General features: G+C 45.2%; 1 protein-coding gene across 1 annotated transcript in view; it reads right to left on the bottom strand.

Moving 5' to 3' along the window:
• LOC134348739 (glial fibrillary acidic protein-like) overlaps window positions 1-10429 on the bottom strand; it is a 41859-nt gene extending 31430 nt beyond the window's left edge. The window contains exons 1-2 of the mRNA XM_063052542.1: window positions 9895-10429; window positions 6899-6959 (exon numbers count right to left, since the gene is read on the bottom strand). Of these exons, the coding sequence (XP_062908612.1) occupies window positions 6899-6959; window positions 9895-10223 (390 nt within the window). The 5' untranslated portion in view covers window positions 10224-10429. The remainder of the gene's footprint in view (window positions 1-6898; window positions 6960-9894) is intronic.
• Between the last annotated feature and the right edge of the window lie 2463 nt (window positions 10430-12892).

Here is a 12892-nt window from a genome sequence, read left to right as displayed (position 1 = left end):
GTTTTTGCCTCTACCAATTCTTCCCACAGCTCATTCCATATACCCACCATGTCGAATCAAAGGTGGTGACAAGTTGGCATGTAGGAGGAAGAATGAAAATCGCGCTGAATGGTGCCACAACCTTTCATTCATTATTGACAAGAGGAAGAAATCAGAGGTTCATGAAGAGAGGATCATAGATGGAGAGGATTAATAACTAATTTCCTGGGACCAACATTTTAAAGCCATTACAAAGAAGGCAAGACAGCACCTCTATTTCCTTAGATTTTTTTCCCACAGATTCATCATGTTATCTAAAACTGTGACAGAGTTCTATAGATGCACAGTAGAGAGTATCCTGACGGGTTGCATCACAGCCTGGTATGGAAACACTAATACCTTATAATGGAAAAGTCTATAAAAAGTGGTAGATAAAGTCCTATAACAGGAAAAGCCTTTGCCACCATTGAGCACATCTATAAAGAACAATGCCACATGAAAACAGCATCCAGATCATGCTCTCTTCTCACCGCAGTCATCGGGAAGGAGGTACAGGAGCCAGATATCCCACACCACCAGTTTCAGGAACAGTTATTAGTTATTACCTGTCAACCATCAGGGTCTTAAACATGGACTTCATTCACACTGAACTAATCACTGACCACAACCTATGGATCATTTTCAAGGACTCAATAACTCATGTTCTCTGTATTACTTACTTGTTACTACACATCTTTTTTTTTTGTATTTGCACAGTTTCTCCTATTTTGCACATTGGTTGCTCATCAGTCTTTGTGTGCAGATCTTCACTGATTCTATTATATTTCTTTGTTCTGGAGAATCTATGGAATTCATTGCAAAGATCAAGAGAGGTTGATATGTTCCTGCCTGGGAACATGTCTTTGCCGCCAGCTTGTACCACATGGCCTCTAGATTCATTTTCACGTTTCTGGATTTGGACCCTTTGAGGACTCCAGGTACCCATATTCAATTGACAGTTTCTCCCACTGCTTCTCCCACCATGTTCTACATGCCACACTTTCTACCATGAGGAGGTACCTGGTGTCCCTATCCCAGTCACTTCTACAACTGTGATTCTCTCTCCACTGCCTCTAATGGATCTGTCCACTACTTTATCCTCTACCAGATCGCTTTCAATTGCCAATTCTATGACTTTTTCACGTCCTGCAAGGATCAGAAGATTGCTTGTCTACAGACCACAGAACCTGCTCTCTCCAATGCTGGCAGGCCCAGACGTCTCCAGACCACGATCCATGCTGCTGACCACAACCACTCAAATGATCCAGAGCACATTCAGAACCCAGACTCTCAGGTCCCACCACCAGCTCTTAGGTCCTTGGAGACTCCATCTTCCTCTCACCCCACTATCCCTGAACACCCAAAACCTTCCTTTTCCTCAAAAACTACAACCCCCCTCCCCCCTCCGATCCCAGCTCTCATCCATGCCGGGTCTTCACCATTACCTCTGACCTTCCCCTCTCCAAAGCAGAACTTTCTGTCCTCAGTAAGGGCCTCACCTTTGTCCCTCTGTGCCCACACCTCAGCGAGTTATTTCCACTGCCTCCATCTCTGAGCTTATTTCTTTAGGAAGGACTCCCCACCCTGCACCGATGACACCTTCTCCCATTTTCAACCCTCCTCCTCCTGGACACCCTGCCCTGGTCTTTTGCCTGCTCTGGACCTTTCCACTGTCAACTTCTAACAGGACATCAACTATCGACTTCAACACTCCCCTCTCCAATTCCAACCTCATTCCTTCCGAAAGCTCTGTTCTCCACTTCTGTCACACCAATCCAAACATCACCTTCAAACTCGCAGAGAAAGGGGGCGCTGTAGTAGTCTGGCAGTCTGACCTCTACCGTGCTTGACGATGGCCTGGTGCTCCATCGTCTCCCACACCATCACTTACCTTATTAACTCTGAGGATCTCCCATCCACTGCCACCAACCTCAATACCCGCACCCTGCATCTCCTGTTTCTACCTCCTACCTAAGATCCACAAACCTGCTTCTATAAGTAGATTCACTGCTTCAGCTTGTTACTGCCCCACTGAACTCATATCTGCATACCTTGACTGTTTTATCCCTGCCGAGTTCAGTCCCTTCCTAGCTACATCCATGACACTTTACAGGCTCTGGTTCTTTTGAATGATTTCAGGTTCCCTGGCACCCATCATCTTATTTTCACTCTGGATGTTCAGTCCCTATATACCTCCATCCCCCATCAAAACTATCATTTATTTCTGGACACCAGACCCAATCAGTTCCCCTCCACCACCATTCTCCTCCATCTCGCGGAACTTGTCCTCACTCTTAATTTCTCCTTTGGCTCTTCCCAGTTACTTCAGACAAAAAATGTAGCCATGGGCACTCACATGGGTCCCAGCTCTGCCTGCCTTTTTGTCAGCTACGTGGAACAGTCTATGTTCCAAGCCGACAATGGTGTCTGTCCCCCACTTTTCCTATGCTATATCAACAACTGCATTGGTGCCGCTTCCCGCACCCATGCAGAGCTTGCTGACTTCATCAACTTTGCCTGTAACTTCCACCCAGCCTCAAATTTACTTGATACATTTCTGACACCTCCTTCCCCTTTCTCCATCTCTGGCGACAGCTTATCTACTGATGTCTATTATAAACCCACAGACTCTCATAGCTACCTGGTCTATACCCCTTCCTACCTTGTCACTTGTAAAAAAAAATGCCATCCCCTTCTCTCAATTCCTCCGTTTCCGCCGAATCTGCTCTCAGGATAAGGCCTTTCATTCCAAAATGAAGACGATGTCCTCCTTTTTCAAAGAAAGCAGCTTCTGTTCCTCCATCAACACTGCCCTCAACCGCATCTCTATTTCACATGTCTGCTCTCACCCCATCCTCCCACCAGCCTACCAAGGATAGGATTCCTCATGTCCTTACCTACCACCCCACCAGCACATAATGTTCCACAACTTCCACCATCTCCAGCAGGGATCCGGGGATCTCATGATCTCATCTCACACCCCCAGCCCAGTTTCTGCTTTTTGCAGTGATTGCTCCCTATGCAACTCCCTGGTCCATATGTCCCTTCCCATTGATCTCCCTCCAGGTACTTACCCTTGCAAGCAGAACAAGTGCTACACATGCTCCTACACCTCCTCCCTCACTACTATTCAGGGCCCCAAACAGTCCTTCCAGGTGAGGTGACACTTTATGTCAGAGTCTTTTGGGGTCATCTACTGCATCCAGTGCTCCTGGTGTGGACTCTTGTACTTCAGTGAGTCGCAGTGTAGATTGGGAGACTGTTTCGCTGAGCACCTACCTCCATCAGCCAGAAGTGGGATTGCTCAGTGGCCACCCAATTTAATTCCACTAACCATTCTGATATGTCAATCCATGGCCTCCTCTACTGTCATGACGAGGTTACACTTGGGCTGGAGGAACAAATGACATTCCTTCTAGGTAGCCTCCAATCTGATGGCATGAACATCAATTTCTTGAACTTCTGGAAATGACCCCCCCCCCCAACCCTCCTTCACCATTCCCCATCCTCTTTTCTCACTTCCACCTTATCTCCTGGCCTGCCCATTGCCTCCCGCTGGTGCTCCTCCCCCCCTTTCTTTCTTCCATGGCCTTCTGTCCTCTTCCATCAGACTCCCCCTTTTCCAGCCCTATATCTCTTTCACCAGTCAACATCCCAGCTCTTTACTTCATCTCTCCCCCTCCCAGTTTCACATATCACCTTGTGTTTCTCTCCCTCCCCCCACCTTCTATACCCACCCCTCATCTTTCTTTCTCCAGTCCTGCCAAATAGTCTTGGCCTGAAATGTCGACTGTACTTTTTAATCCCCATAGATGCTGCCTGGCCTGCTGAGTTCCTCCTGCATTGTGTGTGTTGTTTGATTTCTAGTATCCGCAGACTTTCCCTTACTTGTCGATAGGTGAGTAAGTAAGGGTGTCAAAAGTTACAGGGAGAAGGCCAGGGAATGGATTAAAGAGGGATAATAAATCATCCATGATGGAATGGCACAGCAGGCTCGATGGGGTGAATGATCTAATTCTGCACCTATATCTTGTAGTCTTATGGAGTGCCTACAAGAAAATGAACCTCAGGATAGTATTTGGTGATATATACGCACTTTGATAATAAATTTGCTTTGCACTTTGAAATATAATCTCAGGTAGTAGAGTTTTTAAGATTTTTCTACAAGTTTCTGATAAGGGAGATCAGATGTCCAGGTATTTCCATTTCTTGAATGATTTGTCATAGTTTATTATGGTCCACACTGTCAAAGGCTTCAGAATAGTCAATAAAACAAATACTTTTCTGGCATTCCCTCGATTTCTCCATTATCCAGCGTGGGTTAGCAATTTGGTCTCTTGTGCTCCTGCCTCTTCTAAAACCAGCTTCTACATCTGGCAGTTCTCGCTCCATATATTGCTGGAGTCTTGCTTACATGACCTTTAGCATTACCTTGCTAACATGTGAAATTAGTGAAATTGTTTGGTAATTTGAACATTCCTTAACATTTTCCTTTTTGGGAATTGGGATATAAACTGATCTTTTCCCATCTAAAGGCCAATGTTGGGCTTCCCAGATCTGCTGGCAAAATTCCATACAACAGTTAGAACTGAACATGGAACTACAAACTGGTCCAAAATTGGGACAGGAGCTCATACTGTCACCCTACTTATTTAATCTATAAACTGAACACATCACGAGGAATGCTGGGTCACAGGACTCAAATATTTAAATCAAAATTGCCGCACGGAATACTAACACCCTCAGATATGCAGATAACACTTCTCTAATGGTTGAAAGTGAGGAGGATCTGAGGAAGCTTCTAATGAAAGTGAAAGAAGAAAGTGCAAAACCTGGCTTGTTGCTCAATATTAAGAAAACCAAAATTATGTCGACCAGCCCTACTAACTCCGTGGTAATAAATGGAAAGGAAGTGGAAGCAGTGACAGATTTTGTCTTCCTTGGTTCAAAGATTTCTATACTTGGTAACTGCAGCCACAAAATTAAACAGCACTTACTTCCGGGGAGGGTAACAATGGCAAATGTAGATAAAATACTGAAGAGCAGAGACATAACATTGTCTATGGAGATCCATATAGTCAAGTCTATGGCATTTCCGGTTGTGAAATATGGCTGCAAGATGGACTAATTAGGAAGACTGAATACAAAAGATTCAATGCCTTTGAACTTGGATGCTAGGGGAAAGTGTTAAGACTTCATTGGGCAGCAAGATCCAACAAGTCAATACTTGAAGAAATGCAGCCAGACTGCTCACTACGAGGCTTGATTATGAGACAAAAGCTCAAATATTTTGGCCACATCATGAGAAGACAGGATTCCCTGGAGAAGACTCTCAAGTTAGGTAAAACACAAGGTAAAAGGAGAGGATAACAGAGGCTACAATGGACAGATAATATTAATCAGACAATGCGAATGACCTTGGGGGACCTTAGAGAGGCAGTTTCCAACAAGGTGGCTTGGTGTGCAGGAGTTCATGAGGTCATGAAGAGTCGGACTCGACTTAATGATTAAACAACAAAAACAGGTTTTCAAGTTCCGGCAAGAATCTGATGGAAGTGGGCAAGAAGCTGTTGTTGAACCTTGACATTTCCTCTTGTGGATGTACTCAGTGGTCGTTAGAGCTATACCCATGATGGAAATGGCCAAGTCAACTGCTCTGTAGCCTCTTGCATTTCCATACATTGGATTTCAATGCTTTCTATTGTACAGCTCTAGAAGTTTGTCAGATTCTTCAAGGACATACCGAATCTCCGGGACACACTGGGCACCTCTCTTCCCACTCCACCCCGCCTCCCCCCACCCCGCCCCACATTGCATCTATGTGCTGGGAATAGGATAGCTCCTCAAGAGCTTGCAAAGGACAGCAGTTATCGGGTAAGTTTCGTGAGGACATGGCATTAAAGTTGAGTGTGTGTAACGTTAAAGCAAAGGACTAGGAAAACATCAAGTTTAGGGTGAAGATTGGGAGAATGAGTAAGTAAGTGGCAGATGGAATATAGTGTAGAGAAGTCCATGAAAATACTAAGTAGTGAAGGGCTTAGATTGGGAGAATGAGCTAAGACATGGCAGATGGAATATAATGTAGAGAAGTGTATGATCATGCACTTTGGTAGAAGGAATAAAGGTGTAGACTATTTTCTAAATGAGAAGAAAAATCCAGAAATCAGAGGTGAAAAGGGACTTGGGAGTGTTCGTGCAAGATTCCCTAAAGGTTAACTTGCTTGATGAATCTGTGGTAAGGATAGCAAATAACATGTCAGCATTCATTTTGAGAGGACTAGAACATAAGAGCAAGGACGTAATGCGAGGCTTTATAAGGTACTGATGACGCCAAACAGAATATTGTGAGCAGTTTTGGGACCCATTTCTAAAAGATGTGCTGGTATTGAAGAGTGTCCAGAGCAGGTTTACAAGAATGATTCTGGGAGTGAAAGGGTTCATGGATGAGAAGCACTTGATGGCTCTGGATCTGTGCTTGCAGGAATTTATAAGAATGGGGGGGGGGGGTCAAATTGAAACCTATCAAATATTGAAAGACCTAGAATGGATGTGAAGAGGATGTTTCCTACAGTGAGCGAGTCAAGGGCCAGAGACAACAGCCTCACAAAAGAGGGACGTCCCTTTAGAACAGAGATAAGGAAATCCTTTTGCCAGGGAGTGGTAAATCTGTGGAATGCATTGCCATGGATGGTCAAGTCATTGAGTATTTTTAAAGTGGATGTTAATATGTTCTTAATTATTCAGGGCGTCAAAGGCTATGAGGAGATGGCAGGAGAATGGGGATGAGAAGGATAATAAATTAGCCATGAAGGATTGGCAGAGAAGACTCGATGGGCTGAGTGGCCTAATTCTGCTCCTATACATTAGAAAATGTACTTGCCTTTCTTAAATCTTCATAATCTTTTTCGGCTTCCTTTCTTAATTGTATTTCTTTTTCCAATCTACAATAAGAATAAAGTTACAAAATAGTACAAGTACTGAAAATCTGAAAGAAAAATAGAAAATTTTGAAAATGTTAAATAGGCTAATCAGTATCAGTGGAGTTTTTTGGCTCAATGAGTTTTCATAGTAACTGTAAGTCTGTTTCTCTCTTCACCAATGCTGCTTGACCTGCAAAGCATTTTCTGTTTTGTGTTTTATTATTGTATGTCTACATTATGTAAATTATACACCACATTTTTTTAAGAATATATAAAATGTTACTAAAAAGATAAAGTATATTATTCAACATCCAAGCAAAATCAGTAAATATGATTTAAAGCATAGAATTAAATAATCCTACCTATTGATCTTGCTGGCACATGTAGTATTAGATAGGACCTAATGAGTTTTGACTATAAAACTTCCTAAATAATCTCCCAGAAAAATAACTAGTCAAATATTCATAGCATGAATATACCATGACATCACTAAAACTTTCACTACTTATTGAATTGAAGATGTTTGTTGTGAGTAGTAATGGCAGCTTGGAGGACATTTAAATACTGATCTTTCTGTAAAATCAACACATGTCTACTATTACTCAAAACCAAATATGTTAGCATTGTACATTTGACTGGATCACTTAATTGTGGGGTTGCTTAGCACTACCGCCTACATGCTGTTTCGAATACAGGTGTCCCCCGCTTTTCCAACGTTCGCTTTACGAAACCTCACTGTTAAGAAAGACGTACATTAGTTACCTGTTTTCGCTTTCAGAAGGTGTTTTCACTGTTACAAAGAAAGGCAGCGCGCACTCCGAGCAGCCGCTCTCCCCCGGATTTGGAACGGCATTGCTTAAACATGTTGCATTGAGCAGCCGTTAGCGAGATGAGTTCTAAGGTGTCGGATATTTGCAGGATGTTTTGAGTCCTTACAAAGAACTGTGTGATAGAAAAATGCTCGAGGCTCAGCAGTCAAGCAAGCCTTCCACATCAGCCACAGCAGACGACGAACCTCGACCTTCGACATCGAGGCGGGCAGTCATAGGAGAAGATGAGCTGCCTGCCCTGATCGACGATGAGATGACACCCCCGCGTCCCACCACCCCAACACCCCGGCCCCGGACAGATACTGTACTGATTCGTGGAGAATGCAGCAGTAGCTGGGAGGCACACATTACATCTTTAAGAAAAAAGCCAAAATAAATATGCTAATTAATTAGGTGCCGCCTAGCACATAATTGTTGGCCCAGATCAGTGCAGATGCAATCGGCAATCGCCTCTGATCTGCACTGACATTTATGTGCCGGGCAGCACCTAATTAATTAGCATGTTTATTTTGGCTTTTTTCTTAAAGGAGTGCTGTGTGCCTCCCGGCTACCCCTGTGTGCTTCGCGGCAATGTATCAGTCGGCGGCCTGAAGGGTGGGGGCCACTACACCACCCCAACCTACGACGACTCAGTCTAACACACCATCATGTGTTCTCGATGTCTTCCCAATTCCGGTAAGTGATACCACACTGTACGTACATTATTTCTACTTTATATAGGCTGTGTATTTTTACATGTCATTTGGTAGATTTGGCAGCTTCATAGTTTAAAGGTTACTGGACAGCGCGTTTATGCCAACAGCGCTTGCGTGAGATTTGCGCTACGGAGAACAGTGCAGTAATGATTGTGGAAAAGTACTTCCACTTTATATAGGTTGTGTATTTATCATATCATTCCTGCTTTTACTATATGTTACTGTTATTTTAGGTTTTGTGTGTTATTTGGCATGATTTGGTAGGTTAATTTTGGGTCTGCAAACACTCACAAAATTTTCCCATATAAATAAATGGTAATTGCTTCTTTGCTTTATGACATTTTGGCTTACGAACCGTTTCATAGGAACACTCTACCTTCGGATGGCGGGGGAAACCTGTATTTAATATTCATATAGTTCAAATTCAAGGTTATTGTCATAGGCATATATAGGGTATAACAGCCAAGAAATTAGCTCTTTGCAGCAAGGCTGATCAACACTTCTACCCATTAACCCACCTCACTACACCACCCTCACCCCCCGTTTGCTATTGCGAAACACATTAAGTTAACGCTCCCATGTCCCAAACTCTTTCAGCTGTGTCTTGAGAGGTTCGCCAAAAGCACCCGTCAGGCAGCCTGCAACATTATGGCTATGATCAATGTGATTTAACAGAGTAATACAAGATGAATAAATAAAGATACCATCCAGACCACTGAAATTGATTGAAATAAATGCTAACCTGATAATCAGAAACAAGGAAGACAATGAACAGTTCACAACATTTTGCATGGGGATTGGTTTAAGGCATGTAGTTAAAAATCAGCAGTTAAAATTTGAACTTGGTGACAGGGTGAGGATGGAGTTAGGATTAATGTTTGGAGGTGGTGGAAGACTGAGGTCAGGGTCAAAGGTCAGTTATAGTTATTGTAATATGGTACAGAAGCAGATCCTCAGCCCAATTCCTCCATGCCAACCAAGGTTCCCATCCAATCTAATCCTATTTGCCCAGGTTTTGGCCAATAACCTTCCATGCCTTTTCTATGCATGCAGCCCATCCAAGTGTCTTTTATTTTACCTTCTTCTGGCAGCTCGCTCCATAGACCAAATTGCCTCTCAGATCCCTCCCAAATCTTCCCTCATCACGTTAAACCTCAGCTTCTCCCCCACAACCTCATGTAAACCCTCTCTACGGTCATCCCACCCCTTTATCTCCTACACCTAGAAACAATTAATGAAAGTTATATACTTCTAGAAGGTCCCCACCCCGAGCCTCCAACATTTCAAGGAATGAAGTCTTCAAAGAAGTTTTACGAAGTCGCACCCCCTCTCCATCGCTTCAAATAATGAAGGCCCAGCCTGGCCAGCCCCTCCCTATAACCAGGCTCTGTTTGATGAGAGTTGAGGGGGAAATGAAAGCGATGTCCTCACCTTTTCTTGTATTTCTCCTTGTCTGCCTTGAGACAGTTGAGCTCCTTCTGCTGCTCCTCCAGCCGGCACTTGAGGTCGTTCCTCGCCTTCTGGAAGATGGCCTCGGAGCGGCCAGGTTGGTCCTTCTCGGCGTTGCTGAGCTCGGCCAGCAGCTCCTTGTTGCGGCGCAGAAGGCAGAGGACAGTGCTGTTGATGTACTTGGCGAAGCGGTCGTTGAGGTCCTTGAAGCGCTCCTTGCCCTCCTCAAGGCCATCGTGGAGCTCCTTCTCCAACTGTTCGCCGGTGCGGTCGGGGTAGGTGGCGACGGCCCGCTGGCAGGACTGGTGCATGTCTGAGTCGGGGTGAAGCCCTTCCTCCGGGATCGGGGCTGATCTGGCGTCAAGAGGCGAGGGCGAGCAGTAGGACTCGGTGCAATCACACACTGACCGGTATCGACAGCGGCCGTTTATTTCTGTCGGTTAAACGCTGACGCCACAATTGCCCTTTCTTCCCGGCTCCGCCCACCCCGTCCCGTTCAACGGTAAACAGCACCCGCTCGCCCAACTGACGGCCACGCCCCCAGGCGCAAGGGCACCGCGTGGCGCCCCACCTTCCCCGAGGGCGCATGCGCACACCAGAATTCGCTGCCGGAGGAGCGCTGCGGTTCAGTCGGAAATAAAAACAAGAGTCGACGTTTCGTGCGTGAAACAGCGACTATTTATTCCTTTATATGAATGCTGCCTAACCTACTGAGTTCCTCCAACATTTTGTGTTTGTGTGTTGCTCTGGATTTCCAGCATCTACAAAAATATCTGGAGTTTTCCACCCAGTCTCCTTCTCCCGCCGGCACGTGAAGGGAGAACTCCTGCGCACGCGCACATCACCATTGACGCCCTCTTCTCGCGCCGGCGCGGGAAGCGAGCTCACACTCTGCGCATGCGCACGTCTCTCCTCTCCCGCGCCCAATGCTTTACCCGTCAAATAGACGAGTCGTTGTGTCTTGTGCGGTTTGAGTTGTTGGGTCCTTGCTGCAGTCATTGCAATAGCGCTGGGTAAGCTTTTTAAATTATTTTCGTTAATTCGAGTCCATCACCAAGGTGGGGTGAAAGCCAGAGTCTGATGACATTGTTGATTTTCGCAAATAAAAACGACATGAGGCGTTTTAGGCAATAGACAATAGGTGCAGGAGTAGGCCATTCAGCTCTTCGAGCCAGCACCGCCATTCACTGTGATCATGGCTGATCATCCACAATCAGTATCCTTTTCCTGCCTTCTCCCCATATCCCTTGATTCCACTATCTTTAAGAGCTCTAACTCATTCTTGAAAGAATCCAGAGAATTGGCTTCCATTGCCTTCTGAGGCAGAGCATTACACAGAACCACAACCCTCTGTATGAAAAGGTTTTCCTCAACTCCGTTCTAAATGGTCTAACCCTTATTCTTAAACTGTGGCCTCTGATTCTGGACTCCCCTAACATCTGGAACATGTTTCCTGCCTCTAGTGTGTCCAATCCCTTAATAATCTTATATGTTTCAATCAGATCCCCTCTCATCCTTATAAATTCCAGTGTATACAAGCCCAGTCACTCCAATCTTTCAACATATGACAGTCCTGCCATCCCGGGAATTAACCTCGTGAAACTACACTGCACTCCCTCAATAGCTAGAATCTCCTTCCTCAAATTTGGAGACCACAACTGTACACAATACTCCAGGTGTGGTCTCACCAGGGCACTGTACAACTGCAGAAGGACCTCTTTGCTCCTATACCCAACTCCCCTTGTTGTGAAGGCCAACATGCCATTAGCTTTCTTCACTGCCTGCTGTACCTGCATGCTTACTTTCAGTGACTGATGAACAAGGATACCTAGATCATGTTGTACTTCCCCTTTTCCTAACTTGATACGATTCAGATAGTAATCTGCCTTCCTGTTCTTGCCACCAAAGTGGATAACCTCACATTTATCCACGTTAAACTGCATCTGCCCACAGTTTTATAATTAAGAAAGACCTTAACAACTCATTTATTGTACACCAAACACTGAACACAAAGCGCAGTAAAAGCGCTTTGCCTCATTATGTCATCACGTCAGACCAGCATCTTAGAGTAAACCCCAACTCGATGTGGGTGGCTGTGAATTTTGTACGCTCCACCAATTACATTACCCTACACAGCACACCCCCAAGAATTCACTGAAACCAACACTGTGAGCCTGTCTGGAGCTCGGACGAGACGCCCGGCCCGGCTTCTGTGTTCCATGGGGGGAGGAACAGCAGAGGTGTCTGGACGGCAGAATCCTCCAAATCTTGGTGGACCAGTTTAGGGCGAGCTACCGAAATACATTCAGGTTTACCCTTCTTATATATGATAAAAGTCTTTTTCCCCGTTCCAAAACACAGAAGAGGCCAACATAACAGAGGCTAAGGGGATGTTGCTGTGTGTCATGGTGGACGAAAACAAACAAGACAGATTATAGGTATACAGGAACCCAAAAGTGCTGTGTGCCATGAAGGGAGGTAGGAATAGGTGCAAAGGAATTGGATTTACTGAGGAGAGTGACAGGCTGCCTGGTCGTGGCATCAGGAATAAAATCACCTGACACTTGTAATGGCTGCCCATATACCAACTCAGCCACAGAAGACTGCAGATCCTCTTTTGGAGCAGTTCTGAGCCCCAGCAGGACGCATGGGAGACTATCATGCCTACACTGATCGGTCAGGGAAACCCTCAGAGTAGCCTTTAAGGAGCGGTGAAACCGCTCACATAGGCTATTGGACTGCAGGTGATATGCTATGTTGTGATGTAGCCTAACACCTAGGTTCTGGTACATCAGATGCCTGAAATGAATTGGGGACTGTGGACAGAGGAAATATCAGATGGGGTGCCAAACCAAGCAGCCCAGGTGCTGATTAAAGCCCAAGCCCCGTTTGCAACTGTTCTCAATGATAGAGCGATGACCTCTGGCCACCTGGTGGTATGGTCCACAATGGTGAGGTGCGTGAAACCGCAAGAGGGTGG

The sequence above is a fragment of the Mobula hypostoma genome, chromosome 6, assembly GCF_963921235.1.
Source record: "Mobula hypostoma chromosome 6, sMobHyp1.1, whole genome shotgun sequence".
Taxonomy (NCBI): Eukaryota; Metazoa; Chordata; class Chondrichthyes; order Myliobatiformes; family Myliobatidae; genus Mobula; species Mobula hypostoma.
Note: the sequence above shows the minus strand (reverse complement) of the source record. Positions and strands in the feature narration are given on the sequence as shown.